General features: G+C 53.4%; 1 protein-coding gene across 1 annotated transcript in view; it reads right to left on the bottom strand.

Annotated features, from left to right (window-relative positions):
- GRM7 (glutamate metabotropic receptor 7) overlaps positions 1-11,047 on the bottom strand; it is a gene marked incomplete at both ends in the record, with an annotated part of 190,457 nt that extends 179,410 nt beyond the window's left edge. The window contains one exon of the mRNA XM_082289014.1: positions 10,538-11,047. Coding sequence (XP_082145140.1) covers positions 10,538-11,047 — 510 coding nt within the window. The remainder of the gene's footprint in view (positions 1-10,537) is intronic.
- Between the last annotated feature and the right edge of the window lie 5,841 nt (positions 11,048-16,888).

Genomic DNA, 16,888 nt, shown 5'->3' with positions numbered 1-16,888 from the left:
CTTGGTTTTGATGGGATCAACATGGGGAACAACTCCAGGCACTCAGTCCTGTCTCTGCCTGGGGAGATACTGTCTGGGCTCTTAGGAGCAGTCATTAAATCCCAGTGGTAAATTGCAGCCATCCATTAGATTTACCTGGATCTTATTATTTCAGCACCAAGCTGTGGGTATCAAGAGTTGTTTCTAAACCAGCAAATGCTGTCCCAGGACACCAGGCCACATCCATGGGGAAAAGGGACTCTGGTCTGACACCTGGAGTCAGTCAAGCCAAGCTTTCCTTGCCCATGAACTTACATTAACTAACCTGGGTTTCTCTCAAGATAGCCAAAATAAATGTGCATTTAGAAAGTTCTGATGGACCACAACACACATCTACAAATTTATTTTGGAAGTAGATTGGTGCCATGTTGATGGCCCCATAAACAGGGGGTGCCATGGGGTGCAGAGAGGGGTCCCAGAGCCCCCCAGTGCTGCACCCCTCACCTGCATCTGATCTGAGATCTCACACCAGGAACCCCAGGGGTGGTTGTGACTGCAAACAGAACCTGCTGCACTCCGGAGGCTCAAATCCTGCACTCACAGAGAGGAAGAACTCCTGCTGTCCCACTGCTCCTTCCCTGAGCCTCCTGAGGCCAATCCTGCAAAGGGGCAGATTCCTCCTGTGTCACCAGTGCTGTACAAGGCACTGGCACTCAGCCTGTTCTGGGTGCAGAAATACCACATGCATGGAATTATGAGGCTGAGTTTAATGACACGAAACAAATCTCCATTCTGCTGAATGCATAATTAACAGTATTAAAATATTTATGAAATAAGAAATTTATTAGGACATCTGTGGTGTATGGGCTTGCTGTGCTCTACACAAATCCTAAAATGGCAGGAGAGAAAACAAATTTGCAAGGCATCAAACCTGGGCATTTCCACCTGAGACAGTGTAGGGACACAGATCCCTCTGTCCTTGTCATCGAAGATACTGCAGAGAGAGAACTGGAATTTTATTCTTTTCTTAATTTGGAAAACCTTTGGTTCTTTAAAGAAGGGCTATTGTGGGAGCAAACTTCTTGTGGGACTTTCGTTGGATTGGTTTTGAACACAAGTAGTCCAGACTGGAAATGCACCACTGGGATGAGATAGAATTTAAAATAACCAGGGGCACCCAGAGCACTGGAAATGTGAGCTGACACCTTGAGCCTGGCTCACGCAGAGCTGGAGTTCCACAAGTACCACCTCAGTGCACCTTCACCTCCAAACCTCTGCTTTTTGGATCTATCTTCGAGTATCAAGGGGAGAGCAAAAGTAGGAACATCTCTATTGCATTTGGTGTTGCACTCAAGCCCCAAAGCCTGCTGTGAAAATAGAGCCAGAACAAACCAGGAAAACTTCCAGCAAAGAGGATAAAAGCTGAGTATTAAGAGGAAAAAAAGGTCTTTTTTGAAGGCTGTAGAACATTCCCCAGAAAGTTTACAGGAGAGCTTAGGCATCTGCTAGGACCAGCCTGGCTCCACAGGTGCTGTCCAACGGGAAGGAATTGTTCCCTGTGAGGGTGGGGAGGCCCAGGCACAGGTTCCCACAGAAGCTGTGGCTGCCCCTGGATGCCTGGAAGGAGGCTGAGGGGATGGTACCCGGCCTAAAGATGCCTGAAACTGTCCCAGGGAATGAGCCAGCTCCGTGTCCAGCTTGCTGCCTTCCCACCAACCCCAGCCACTGCTGCAGCATCCAAAGGAAACGCTGGAGAACTGTGCTCGGACAGGTGCGTGTTTCCATCCTGTACCACCTTTACATTTCCTGCCCTGTTTCCATGTGGACATTCATCCAGGGAAAGCTGGGATTGGGGCCTTTGTGCAGGACAGGAATAACTGGCTGCTATAAAGCCACCTGCAGGGACCAACAGCCACTGTCACAGCAGCCCTGCTGGAACTGGAACTGGGGTTGGGACAGAAGGACGGCTGGTGCAGCTGGCCCTGATAGCCCCTACTGCCACGTTATCATCACCTGTCCCACATTCCCAGGGCCAGGGAGTCTTAAAGGTCCTGGAGGGCCACAGCTCCCCTGGACTCCGTGGCCAGAGCCCACGGCTCTGGAGCAGTGCTGGGCTGTTGGTGCATCCGTGTGGCAGCCACGGGAATGGGACAGCTCTGACAGAGGGAGCTGAGAGCCAGGTTTGTGTCAGCCACCTGAGGGGAGCCTGGACCTGAGTCATTCTCAGCACAGCTCCAGCCCAAGGTTCTGGCTTTGTCAGCAGTTGTTCTACCTGCGAGTGAAGAGCTACAACAGCTGTAACAGTGTGAGAGCAGGATCTGAGGGAGAGCTGTGAGAGCAGGATCTGAGGGAGAGCTGCGGCAGCAGGGGAGCTCCAGGATCACACCGAGCCGGGTCCAGCTTATCCGGCCTGTGAACGGGCAGCAGCACAGAGCTGCAGCAGGGCACTGCCCCTGAGCCACAGCAGCGTGCCAGCTGCCTGGGCTGTGCCCTCCCTGGGACTTCTGTCACCCCCGGCCCTGCCGGCACCGACCCAGCTCTGGCTGCACAGTGACCACGGCCATGGCTGCGCAGTGACCACAGCCGTCCCTGCACAGTGACCACCGCTGTCCCTGCACAGTGACCACAGCCGTCCCTGCACAGTGACCACGGCCATCCCTGCACAGTGACCAGTGCTGTCCCTGCACAGTGACCACCGCTGTCCCTGCACAGTGACCACTCTCAGCTCCCTGTCCTTGCCCCTGCCTTTGATCCATGAGCAGCCTCTGGGCACAGACCAAGGTGGCCGGAGCATGGCCAGGAGCTGCCCCAAAGGGAGGAGCCACCACAGCCCATCCCCTGTGCCCACGCCGGGCTCCAGCTGCTGTCAGAGGGTGACCTGAGGCTCTGCTGGTGTGACAGAGGAGAGCTGTTCCCACAGAGCATCCTCCTGCCAGCATCCTCTCACCCTGCACAGCCACACACCAACCTCTCCATGCTCTGCCCTGTTTTCTATCAGTTTCGGCCTCTCCTCCCTTCTCTCACTCCCCACACAGGAGCAGCCAAGCACAAACACAACCTGTTGCTGGTGCTGCTAAAGCCTCTGAGGTGGCTCAGTATCCCTATACCACATCTTTTCTCTGTGTATCACCCATGATTGATTGTTCTGAGCCTTAACATCATCCTGATGTGAGACAGGCAGGATCCAAAAGCCAAACAGGCAGGTGACAGGGCTGTCACACAGGGACACAGAGGTGCTCCATCCTCTCCTCACCCAGCACAGCCCCACACTGGAGCCTGCTCTCCCCTTCCCAGCCCAATCCCTGAGCAAGACCTTAAAGAAACAGCTCACATTTACAACATAAGCATATACCGACAGTAATATTTTTGTGTATCTATTTATATATAAAAACACCCACATACACAACCATGCTCAGAGGCATTAAGCAGAACCATTATCAGGATGAAATCTTGTGACCTATGACTGCTCCAAACCCTGCCCTCCACCCCTACAGCTCAGACAATCCTTTTCCCAAAAACCCAGACCAAAATAGAGCTGTTGGATGTGCCCTGAATGTCAAATCATTGGACCTGCACCACCCAGGCAGCGCAGGGCCTTGGGAAAGAGAGGTCTCCAAGCTTCCTCCTCTTCCCAGTGTCAGTCAGAGGCCAGGGAGCCCAAGTGCTTCACCAATCCCAAGGCATAGAGAGCTGATCTCCAGTCAGGAGCACGTCCCAGGGCTTTGGGAACACTTGCCAAGCTCATTTAGAAGGACTGGGAAGGGAGGCACCGACCGGCGGCACCGTCAGCAGAGGGATAAGAGAATGCCCAGCACTCACACAGCATCTTAATGCTCTCCAGATCCCAAATGACACAGCAAAAGTGTCCTCAGCACCACGGCCTCAGCCCAGGGACCTTGGGCAGCACTGCTGGGCTCTCTGTCAGCCAGGGGCGCTTTGTCCCCACAGAGGGAGCGAGATCCCTGTGGGAAGGTCTGGTGTGCTCGGGGTGCCCCATCCTGCACCTCACACTGGCTCTGCTGCAAAAGGCTTTGCTCCAAAACACAGCCCATGGAGCTGGACACCCCCTGCACCCGACCCAGCATGCCCTGAGCTGCCAAAATACTGCTCACACACACCCCATGGTGGCCCTGGGGACACGGGGACATCAAAAAGCTCCAGCCCACCCCGACACCAATTGCTGTCAGAGTCTCTGCTCCTGGTGCAGCCCCCGGGGCTGGAGAGCTCTGCAAGCTCTGAGGGCTGGGCTCACTCCAGCCAGGGGAAGCACGAGGGGACTGCCCAGGAGGGACCTGTGGCCTCACGTGGGGCAGGGCCACCACCTTTTCCTGGTCCAGAATAGGACCGGGCTTTATTCCCATTAAATTGGTGATGGTTCAGAACAACTGCACTGCCTTCAGCAGAAGGGCCTGGTAGGACCTCGTGAATCATCAGTAACAAGCAAAGCTTTGGAAATCCTTGTTCTCCTTTAGATTTCTCTCTGCCTGGGTACCCTCTCCACCACACTAATGACCTGACTATATTGGATTCCATGCTCTCCAAACAGCCTTAATTACATGCTTCGTATCTCCCAACATTATGATAAAATTCATCATAGTCCAACGTCTGGGACAGTCAGCATTGTCACTCATTGAGATTAATTTGAATATGACTATAAATAGAAATAACAACATCTGATCTTATGAAACAGAGTATTGTGCTGGATGGTTTTAATGCCTCCAAGCAAAACCCATTTAATAGAATAAAATATGGAATAGAGTACATGTAGTTTTGTAATATTACTGTTATGAGATTCCAAAGCAGATCAATAATTCTTTCATAAAAATTAATGCCTTGAAATGATCCCTCCATTTGTCATTCCAGAGAGGTCACCTTATTTTGTTTCAAAGAGTAAATTGGGAATCGCACAAGTGAACTTGCTGAATATCTGCTCTCCCCATTCCTGCACCCCTTGTGCCAGCCCCAGTTATCCCTGAATCCTCTGCCCAGCATCCTTCCCTGTCCCTCTCCATGGATGAGCATCCCTCTCCTGGCAGAACCAGTCTCCTTCCAAATGACCCTTTGCAGTCCCTTCTGCCTCAAGAGAGACACTTGAAAACAGATTAAGAGCCAAGATTATTGCTGAAATTGAATTTTGCCTTGTCAAGAAAATGAATTTTACCTCCAAAACACAGCATTCCAGAAAAATACATTCACAGCACCTCCAGCCTCTCATTAGTGACTCCCCATGTGGAATTCTTGAAGTGAGGCTTTTCCTGGCCTTTTATTTATACAGGGAAAATGGGATTCCACATCTCTTCGGTGCAGCCTCACAGCACATCAGACCTGCGTGGCTCAGGGTGCTCACACTCATTAGGGACTCACTAACAACAAGGACAAGTACTGAGAGGCTGCTGAAATGAAAGCTTGTTAAGGAACACAAAACCCCCCCCTTTTTTAAGAGGAGGCAAAGAATTAAAGTTTGCTGTTTCCTATATTCAGCTTTTTGTTCCATTCTCTATGGGAGAAACTGGAAAATGTGGAGTTCTCCTGAAATGTCTTGTCTGAAATGAATCATTACTCCATTGCCTAAAACCTATTGTCTTGTTTAAAGTGAGGAGAAGAAGATGCAGGAATCATGTCAGGAGTTCACAACAAATTAGCATCCAGAGAAAAATACTGCTGAAGTGTGGCAGTTTTCTTCCCAACCTCGGTGAGAGCCCAGGTATGTTCCACCAATTAAACTTCCTCATGAGGGCAAAGTCAGCAGGAGGGGCTCAACACGAGTCTTTGGAATGAAAATTCTATCCCATGGGATGGGCCTATATCCCACATTCCTTCAGGAAACTTGAACTAAGAGAGGGAGGAACAACCAATTTGCAGACATTTTCCTGGGAATTAAAGGAGTTTCTAGAAACCGGTCAGATCAACAGCATGAAATTCCCTAGAAACCAAACACTCCCAAAGGATCTGTTGGAACCATGGGATCACACACGGTTCTGTACAGCCATTCTCCCACAGCCCTGCCCTTCTTCCCTGTGCCCGAGGGGTATTCCCAGCAGGAGCAGCCTCCAGTGCTCCTCTCCTTCCCTGGAGCAGCTGAGCCCCATCCCCATCCCCATCCCATCCCCAGCAGTCCCAGCCCAACAGCCTCCCCCGGAGAGCCTGGGAAAAGCGTGTGCATTTTCCAAGAAAAGAGCAGCATCCAACTCAGAGCTGCACTTTTAAGCTCCCTTCCTTTCCAAATAATCTCATTTTTGTGATTACTGTGTCTGGAGCAGAAGGCAGGACTGCAACTGTCATCGGCCTCCTTCGGCAGGAAGGGAAGGCAGCCAACACCCCCAGGGAGATCAGGGATGTTCCAATTTACACTCCCAGTCTCACTGACTCCTTTAGCCCACTTTGCTGCAAAGTTCCCTGGAGGGGCTCAGGAACAGCCTCCTTTGGGCCACAAAAGCCACCCCTGATAAAATCTCACAGGGATTTAGACAAGAACAAAACTATTGCTGATTGATTCTTTCAAATTGCATCCACAGAGGACACGAGCCTGAAGCAGTAATTTGTTTATTATTAAAGCTTGTCATGAGAAGTCTGCAGTTCTAAGGGAGCACAAAAATCAGATTTCCAGCACTAAAAAAGAAATCAGGGTGCTGATATTCCCCATATGGCATGGGTCTACTCCCAGAAAATATGGAACAACCTGGCAATGGTTTTGTCATGGAGTTCCATTTGTAAGGAAAGCTACGACCCTGCAAAGGAACAGCATTTCTTCCAAAGCAAAACCAGCAGCCTAAAAACATCCTGCCTGAAGTCCCCGGTGCATTTGGAAGCAGCTTTCCAAATTATTTCGGTGTTATTTTTAGGAGAGATATTTAATTTATGACCTGCTATTTACTGGTGTGCACTGATAAAATTGTGTTTTGAAGAAGTCCCTGTCTTGGGCACACTTGAATATTGGTGCAGGGCCATCTCCACACTCCACCACCCGAGGCCGATCCCTCCTGTAACCCGAGTGCTGCAGCACAGACAGGCCCCAGGGCTGGGCACACGCCTGCCCTCCTCCCCAGATTCCTGCCTGAGCAGCCCTTCCCAGCTGGATGGGGATGGAACACAGCCCCGAGGGATGCAGACACAGAGGGCTGTGTCAGTGTAACTCCTGCCAGGGCACTCATCCTGCGTAAAGAACAGAGATGGAAAATACAGAATCCAGCCCGAGGCACCTCCCACCTCCACCCCTTCTGAGGGAAGCCATGGCCAAGCTGGAGAAGCTCCTGTGCACTCAGACATCCAGTCCTGCTCCACCCTGCCCAGGGTGGGCTCTGCCCTGCTCCTGACCAGGCACTGTTGATGCTCCTCACTCATCAGTTTAACCCAGAAGGTCCCACGAAGTCCCTGGCAGTGGCAGACACTGAACCCGGGGGTGCAGCCTCCCCTCCCTCAGAGCCTGCACTTGCCCAGGGCACATCCATCCCTCCTCAGTTCATTCTGGAACCCTCCTGCCCAGGGCCTGAAGAGGCATCTGTCCCCACCAGCAATTCCTGTGCCCACCATCCCCGTGTCCACACGTCCTGTGTGACCCAGCAGGAGCAGCGACCACCCCGAAGTCTCAGCTAGGCTCCATCAGCACAAACCCTTCAGCTGGAGAAAGGGAGAGGCAGGTTTACAGCTTCCCTGGGCTCCAGCAGGGCTCCATGCCTTCCCCACGCTCCTGGAGGAACCCTCCCACCCCAACTATTCCCATCCCATCCTCTTTTATCCAAGAAGCAACTCAGGGAAAAGTGAGGAGAGAGGTACAAAGCCAGCAGAGGCACTCCGATCACACAGCAAAAACCCCAAGTGTCGTGAAGATCCCTCCCACCATTTTTTTCACCCCAGGAAAGCTCCTACAAGGCTTCCAGCAGTAATTACATGGATGAATCCCAGCCAGAGGACCCCAGCACTGCCTCTCCCTGCTGATCCACCTGTTGGCTTTAGCTGAGGATGTTCCCAGCCCTCTGTGCTGCATTGGGGACGGGTGAGCTGCAGGCAGAGATAACAGAACCTCCCATGCAGAGCGGAAGATGAACAGCCTGGATCGTGCCCCTCCTGGGGAGGAAGTGCCTGAAGCACCAGGAGCTGGCTGAGGAAGCCCTGCTGTGCTCTGGATGGGATATATATATATCTATAAATATACATACACACAGATTTTCTCCCTACATTAAGGCACAGCACAAATACTTCTCTTCCAAGATATTGTCAGAGAAGCAGAGGCTCCAGTAAGATCTCTTTGCAGGGGCTTCCACAGATGGAGAGAGTTTTATATCTACCAGACATGAAGGAAAAGCCAGTTTGGGCATGCAAATAAGCGTTCAAGAGCCATCCTCCCACCCCTCACCCCAGGCAGTAAAACCCACAGCGAGCCATGAGAAAGAAGCTGGCTGCCACACTCAGGAATTTCAGAGAGTACTGAGGTTAACAAGATATTTAGTGATTGGTACTTGGTTTTCTTCCTTCCACTAACTTAGAGCTTCTCATCCACCCACACACAATGGCACTTAGTTGTTGAACAGGTCCACTTCTTCTCCTAAAATAGTTCCTTTCTATTTCTCTTTGGCTGAACATGTTCTGAACTGTGTTTTGAAGGAGAGGACAGCAGGGAACAGCTTTATGGCATGGAAGATCTGCTTCAAGGCGGCTCATCCAAGCTGCAAAATATATATTCAGTAAAATCCCTCAGTACAGGCCAGTTCCTGCTTTCTGGATGATTTGGCTAAATTGCAATTTTGAACAGATGCTTAGTCACAATACATTAAAATATTTTGTTTATATAAATATATCTACATGGACAAACTGCCCAAATATCTTATTTTCTGCCAACTCCATTACGTAACAGATCACCAAAGACCTTGCAGGTATTGTGGCATTATCCAAAGCGCTCCTGATGCCTCAGTTTCCCTTCTGAACTGGATCTGGGTAGGGAGTGCCCAGGACTTGCTGTGGGATGAGAACTGGAGAGGAAGAGCTGCCTCATCCCACCCTGCTGGCTGGTGGAGCCCCGAGCAGCTGCTGAACCAGTACTTGAGCACAACTTCAGCACCGCTCACGTCCCTCCGAGCTGCTGGGCTCATGCAGAACATGAGCTCATCTGGTTTGCAGCCCGGGGAGCTGGAGCAGGAGGGCGCCGGGCACGAGCGGGGCTGGCGCTGCCACACGAGGAGCTGCACGATGGAGCCACAGAAACTGTGGGAGATTCGGCACAGCGCTGAATCCGGCAGCGATGCGTTTGAATCTGCCAAGAGGGGAGGCGAGCAAGGAAAAGAAGCGGCTCCTTGGTGTTCTTTCGGGTAAATGGCCAGGGCAGAGCCCGGCCGGGCAGAGCAAAGGGCAGCGAGGAGCGAGGGCGGCATCGCCCCGCTCGCCTCGGATGCAGCGGCCGGAGATGGCACCAGCAGCCAGATGGGAATGAGGAGGCTCGGCGGCTGCTGACAGCACCGAGTGGATCTGCCGTGAAAACCTCACAAGTTTCCAGCTGGGAAAAGCGGGGGATCTCTCCGCCCGCTGCACAGAAATAAAAAAATCCCTCCACCACCTTCCGCATGCGAAGGCGTAGGACAGGGAGCGAGGAACTCCGCTGCTCACGATGCATCTGGTGGCGCTTCTGTCACTGTCACCGCACCCGCGATCGCAGCCGAGGGGCACCCGGCGCTCGCTGCGGGGCCCGGCGGCTGCAGCAGCGCCCTGGGGAGACATCCCGCCCCCGGGGGGACACCCCCACGCCCCGGGGCATCAAACGCTGCTCAGAGCCGGACAGATGCCCTCGCACGGACCGGGGGCAGGAGGACGCAACGGGGGTGCGAAGTCTCCGTGCCCCGACACCCACCGAGGTTCAGCGCCGGGGGCGAGAGGGGCGCGATCGCAGCGCAAACGGGGGAGAGGCGAGGAGGGCGAGAACGGGCAGGCGCTGCAGCGCATCTCCCCCGCACACACACACACACGCTTCTTTAATCCTCCGGCTCTGCTCATCCCTCGGCTCCTCCCGGAGCCGCCGGAGCCTGGGGCGGCGCGGAGCGGCTCTCCCGGGCTGCAGCCGCCCCCGGTCCCCACCGTTCCGGCCGGCCGGGCTCGGGAGGGAGCCGGGACCTGACCCGGGCAGGCGCTGTGTGCTGGGGCTGCCCCGTACAGCCCCGACTCCGCCGGAGAAAGCCCCTCCTGACCCCCCGCGACCCCCGGGCCGGAGCGGCCGCGGCCCCGCCAGCTCTGCCCGCACCGCCGGGATTCCGTGCGCGGAGCTGTCCCAGCCGTGCCCCGCTGGGATGCCGTGCGCCCGCATCCATCCCCGCCGAGCCATGGCTCTCTCTAACGCAAACCCAGCGCAACCAGCGCCTCTCCTCTTCCTTTTTTTTTTTTTTTTTTCCTCCTTTCCCTCAGGCATTGCTTCGTGCAAATGGGGCGATAAATCCAGAAAGCGCCACGCACCGTGGAGAAGGGAGACGGGGAGGGCGGCGGGGAGGGGAAGCAGCTGCTCCGGAGGGAGGCGGATGGAGCACCTGGAGAGGCACGAGGGGAGCCGGAGCGGCGGAGCCCCGCGGCACGGCCCTACCTGGAACAGCCGGAGGATGTTGGCCACCATAATGGACACGGAACTTCCCGACGCCCCGATCACTCCAACTACTTTCTCCGGCTTGACGAAGACGGGCGGCTCGCCGTTGGTGCACCTCACGTCGGAGGTGTCCTTCTGGATGAGCGCCTGGACGAAGGTGAGGGACTGCTCCAGCGCGTAGGTGTCCCGGGAGCAGGTGTCCAGGATGCGGGCGCCCAGCGTGACGTTGGGCAGCAGGTCCGGGTCGCTGTTGATCTGGTCCAGGGCGTAGAGCATCGCCTCCAGCCTGTGGATGCCGTTCTCCTTCTTGATGTCCCCGCAGGGGGAGCCCGGGGGGCCCTTGGCGTGCACGGGGAAGAGGCCGCCCAGGGTGATGTCCCCCTCCAGCCGGATGGAGTGGGGGGCGTACATCTCCTGCCCGCGGGCCGCCTCCCCGAGCAGCAGCTCCAGCAGGCAGCAGGGCAGCTCCAGCAGCGCCAGCAGCCGCAGCACCCTGCCCGGCCGGCCCATGGTGATGCCGCCGCCGCCCCCGGGCGCTGCCCCGCGCTCCCCGGGGGCCGGGCCGGCCGGGATGGCCGGGGGAGGGCTGCGGGTTCGGCCGCTGCCGCCCGCCCTGCCCTGCCCTGCCGTGCCCGCCGCGCTCCCGGCACCGGCACTGGGGAGCGCGGCGCTGCCGCTGCCGCTTTAAACGGCCGGGGCCGCCCGCCCCCCGCCCCGCCCGCCCGCCCCGCCCGCCGCCGCTGCGCAGCGCCCGGCGCACCGCCCCGGGCCGGCTCCGGTGGGCACGGGCACGGGGATGGGCACGGGCACGGGGATGGGGATGGGGACCGGGATGGGGACGGGGATGGAGATGGAACCGGGTGGTCCCGGCCCCTGCGCCCGCCCCGCCGGGGTCGGGGTTTACAGGTGCAGCCGGACCCGCCGGCGCTGGGGACGCGGGGCTCGGGGCGGCGCGGCTCGGGAGCGCCCGCCAAAGGCGCTGCGTGGGGGATGCTCGCTCAGCCCCACTCGAGAAGCGGCAGCAGCAGCAGCAGCAGCAGCAGCAGCATCTTCCTCCGCCTCGTTCTCCCGGCGGGGAGCGGAGCGCCGCGGGCTCCCCCGCTCGCGGAGCCCGGCAGTGCCACCGCGGGGCTCGGGGACAGCCGGGGACAGCGGGAGCATCCAGCCAGCCCAGGGCATCCAAAGCAGCAATCCGGATTGTGACATGGGAACGAGAACCTCCGCCCGCCGAGGTGGGTGCCAGTGGAGCCGGTGGGGAGGAGGAGGAGTTTGGATGTTGGATGTAACCCCGTACTCCCAAACCCGAATTAATGCAGCTGATCTCGTTCTATTTTAAGATCTCCAGACCCATTTTTCTTCTGCACACCCAGATCTCGAGGATGCTGGAACATCCTGGTTTTGTTCCCTTCACCCCGAAACTGTAGCACCCAAAGGGACACCACCTGTTGCCATTCCCTTCTGACTGGCCAATCCATACCCTGCCACATTCCCAGTTCCAGACTAATGCAGGATGCATCTCTCAGATGCTCCCATCAGACCAAGCACATTTTTTGGAGACAACCTTCAACTCCTCCTTCATAAATACCAGACCAGATGTAGCTGCAGTTCATCATTTGGCCCCTAACACATTCTGGGCCAGCAGCACCCCGTGTGTCATAACAGCCCAGTCACAGAATCACAGAGTGGTTTGCATTGGAAGGGACCTTAATGATTGTCTCATTCCACCCCCTGCCATGGGCAGGGACACCTCCCACTGTCCCAGGCTGCTCCAAGCCCCAATGTCCAGCCTGGCCTTGGGCACTGCCAGGGATCCAGGGGCAGCCACAGCCTCTCTGGGAATCTGTGCCAGGGCCTCCCCACCCTCAAATCACCCACGCATCTTAAAAAGGTGATTCCCTTTACATTGGCAGCCACAGAATGGGTTGGGCTGGAAGGGACCCTAAGGACCACCCAGTTCCTCGGAGATTTTCCATAGTGCTCTCATATTCCCACTCCTCTCCCAGCCAGCAGGGTTCAGCCCAGCTGAAGCAGCACCCATCCCCATGCCTTGCACACACATCCCAACTCCTCACATCACTTCATCTGCTGCACAGTAGGATTTCCTTCCCAGTTCTTCCTTGTTACACCAGCTCCATCCTCTTTTCCATCTCAGTGTGCACACTCAGGGAGAGCTCTTTATGCTTATTTACCTCTTGCACACTTAAAGGTCCTCAATCAGAATCTTACCTCTGTTTGTTATTATTAAGGATTCTGACTCTTGTGTTTGGAGCCTCAAGTTTGCCTTAAGTGCTCCAGTTCAGAAAAGATGTGGAGATAAATCACTTCTTCTAATAAATCTCACTGTTTTGCAGAAAGTCGCCCCATTATTTTGAAAGCTTCCTGGTTTGTGTTGGTTTTTTTTCCCTTTGGGCAAATCTGCAGTTACTCATATATAATCACATAAGCTTCTGTCCTCCCAAAGCCACAGAAAACCCATCTGCTCTCTACTTCATCCTGCTCTTCCTCACACCTTGGTTTACCCAAAGAACCAGTCTCCAGATTCCCTAAGGAGCACAGGGACTGCCACAGCTGATCAAGGCAGACCCAGGGTCCAGCCCAGCCCAGCAGCTTGTCTTGGATTAGGAGCAGAGGTATCAGAAGAAAAGGACAAAGTTTTGCAGTATGCAGATATCTTTAATCTCTTCCTGGTTTTATCTCTTTAAACCCTGAAGCATTGAAGATTATTCTAATTACATTGCAAAAATTGATACGGTAATCATTACTCTGGATACTCCTGATATCCATAAAAGTGCCCAGTCCCTCTCCCACTCTTGCTGAGGACTTGGCTGCTGTGCTAACAAGGACCACTGGACATCTCCTGGAAAATCCTGTTTATCAGTTTTCAATTTCCTACCTTTTAAGTTGAACTCTTCAAATTGGCAATACTCTCCCTCTCATTGTACCTGAGCTCCATCCACTGTGCTCTGAGCTACCTACACCCAATCTGGCCCTCTCCAACAGGAAGTTAAATATAATAACAGCCTGTGCATCTCTCACTGCTGTTTTCCTTGAGAGAGGTATCAGACTGCATGATCTGAAAGGCCTTTTCCAACCAAAATGATTCTGTCATTCTGCGATTTAATTGGGATTGCTGAATACCTGGGGTGAGGCAGCACTGACTAAACCCAGCAGTGAGTGTGTCACACCTGTGCTGAGCCACATCCCCTGTCCCACTGCAGCTAAAGAATTCCTCCCCTCCCCCCCAGCCCAGCCCAGCAGCCACACTCAGAGCATTCAACCAGCAGTTCCTGAGGAAAACTGAGTCATGTCCACTCCAGCCTGAGCCCCGCCACTCGCAGAGCCAGCAGTGTTTCCACGTACGACATGCTCCCAGGAAAGCTGCAGCCGTGCTCCTGAACAGCTCAGGAGGGGATGCTGTGCAGTAAAGCAGCATTTTATGTCTTTAATGAGAATATTGACAGAAGCATATGGAAATGGGGAAAGTCATTGCAGTGTGACGTTTGTGTTTCACTTCACTGTGAGTCACTCGTGTGCCAGACCCAGCTCCCAGCACAGGAGACTGAACACATTCCTCACCTTCAGCCTTGGGAGCTCTGTCCTCACACCTGCATGGGCTGGAGACCTCCTGGGACACGAGTGAAGCAATTCTGCTTTTCTCACAGGGAGCTCAGCACTGGGGTTTGATGCACTGCTACCACTCCAGGTAGGCCCAGGCACCCAGAACCAAAGTCCCACCTGTGTCTCTCCACCCGCAGCACCCTCCTATTGCCTGAGGCGTTGCAATGCTGGGGACACACTCCATGTCCCCTGTGGAGATTTCCTTCACCAAAAAAACCCTAAAAAACACAGAACAAACCAAAAATTCACCAGAAAAATAAACCAAACCCAACAAACAAACCCAACCCAAGCCTATTCTTTTTAGCAAGAGAATTTGTTTAGAAGTAAACGCTGGTTAAACACATCCAAGAGAATATTCACAACCATTTCTTAACTTGCTTGTCAAATAAGATCATGGATTCAGCCAAATTGCTACTGGATAAGCAGACTTTGCCAGGAAGGAAGCAGCCTCGTTGCTGGCATCCTTCGGGGTGTGGCGTGATCTCCATCGCAGGAGGGTCTCCTGTCAGAGCTGCTGTATAATTAAACATTGCTTTTATCTGGGCAGCTGGCAGAGCAAACACAAAATCCTGTTACGGCCGACCAGTGGAAGCAGCCCAAAGAGTGATGGAGCAGCAGGAAAGAGGAATAAAGCAATCTTTCAAATATTGGAGATGTGGCGGAGGCTGCCGCGCAGGCAGAGGTCAGCTTGGACAACTGTAATGGACGTGGTACAAGCAATTAATTTGTTGGGTGAAGTCAGGCTCGGGAAAGCAGCCAGAGCTCCTGCTTATCTGGTGTTCAGAAAATAATGGATTTTTGGAGCAGAGGCCAGCAAAAAGCTCAGATCCTTAACTTGGGGCTTTGTTGTTGCTGTTTACAAAGAGAAGGTGTCAGTGAGGCTCTGGTTTCCAGGGAGGACAGGGGACAGCAAATTCCCTTCAAGGATATGGTCGCTTAGATACCTTGCTAGATCCTTATTTATGTAAGAGAAACATTATTTTTGTATTTGTAGCTTATTGAATTATAAAATATTAAAATATTAAAATATATTAAAATTATAAATAGATTGTAATTTATAAAATATATGAAGTTATTAAACCTACAAGACATTATAGATTGTTTCCAAGAAAAAACTGCAATGAACACGTTGTGCTAAATGAAGTCTCTGGGCCTAATTCTCTGTTGCAACACTGGTGTGACCCTGTGGAAGACCAAAGCAGCTCTGAGAGCCAACCTCAGCCATCCCATGGAGAGAAACATTTCCCTTCATTTGATGCTCTCAGAGGCCCACAACATCACACACAGAGTTGTTTTCCATTTCCAGGCACCTCCCGACTGCTGCCTTCTGTGCCCTGGCTGCTGCTGCTTTGGGAAGCAAAAGGCTCTGGGAAGAGGAGCAGGAGCCCTTGGCCGTGAGCTGAGGCCAGGCTGGTGGCACTGGGACCAGACCAAGCTGGTGGCACTGGGACCAGACCAAGCTGGTGGCACTGGGACCAGACCAAGCTGGTGACGATGGGACCAGACCAAGCTGCCAAGGGATGAACCTTCCAAGAGCTGTCTGTCTATGGGAGCAGGCTCTGTGCTAAAGGAGCAGCTGGGGAAGAAGGTGCCACTGCTCTGATCTTTATTGTAAATTATTCTCTGTTTTGTCGTATCCTGTGCATGAGGAGCTCGGCACCCTGGAAAAGGAATTTTTGATAATAATAAAAGAACCCCACACTCTAAGCTTTTGCAAGTGCAGAGATGGTGAATTTTGTAATTTCAATGCAGGTTATTTATGTAAAATACCACCAGACCTACACAGAACCTGCAGCATAACCAGGGGAGGACATTGTCAACAAGTCCTGGGTTCTTCATTAATTTGTTTTGGTTTTCAAACCATAACTGTCTCCATCAACAAGACCATTTCAGAAATGACCAAAAACGAATTCAGAATAAAATCAAAAATTTCGTAAATACCAGTTTTAAAGCCAAAAACATGTTTTGGAAACCAAAACATCCAATCTGGGCTTGGCAGTGCCTGGTTTACCATTGGGTTGATGATCTGAACCTAGATCTCAATGATTTTGTGGCTCTGTGTTAGAGAAAAGAGTCCCAGTGCAGGGGTCAGGTACCACCAGGGGAAGATCCAAATGGCAGGGGAGGAAGGCCCTTGCTCTTCCCAAGAGGAAGCTTTGGGTGAGCTCTCAGCAATTCCCCCTTTCTGGACAGGAGCTCAGGTCACTCTGGTCACCTCTGCCTCGGGGACAGGAGACTCGCGGCGTTTCCCACCAGCCCACAGAGAGCTCCCACCCCCTGCAGCCCCATCAATCCCTGTCCTGGGCTCTGAAAGCCATCCAAGCATTTGAGAGGAATGGATCAATCAATTGCACAGGAGACACTTTCAAACCATCCCTTGGAGATCACAAATCTTTCAAGCAGGCAGCTCTATTAGATGGGCACTCCAGCCAAATCATTAAGCTCGCTGCCACTCACAGGGAACAATAACTTCTTCTTTCCAAACACTTATTATTCTCTCAGCTACTTATTTACTAAGAATATTTTGGTTCGCTTGATGCTTGGAACATCTTCCTCCAATGCTGAATTGGAAATGATGGAATTGCACATTCAGGATAATTAAATAAGACAGCTTTCTCCAAATAATAATAGTGTTGTAATGTCAGACAATAAACGGGCCCAGCCAGCACAGGCAGGTTTCCTCCTCCCCTTCTGGCTGTGCTGCCTGGACTTTTCTAAGGGACGAAGTGGCAT

This window comes from Coloeus monedula, assembly GCF_965178545.1.
Source record: "Coloeus monedula genome assembly, chromosome: 11".
Classification (NCBI taxonomy): Eukaryota; Metazoa; Chordata; class Aves; order Passeriformes; family Corvidae; genus Coloeus; species Coloeus monedula.
The sequence above is the reverse complement of the archived record's forward strand: the minus strand, read 5'-3'. Positions and strand labels throughout refer to the sequence as shown.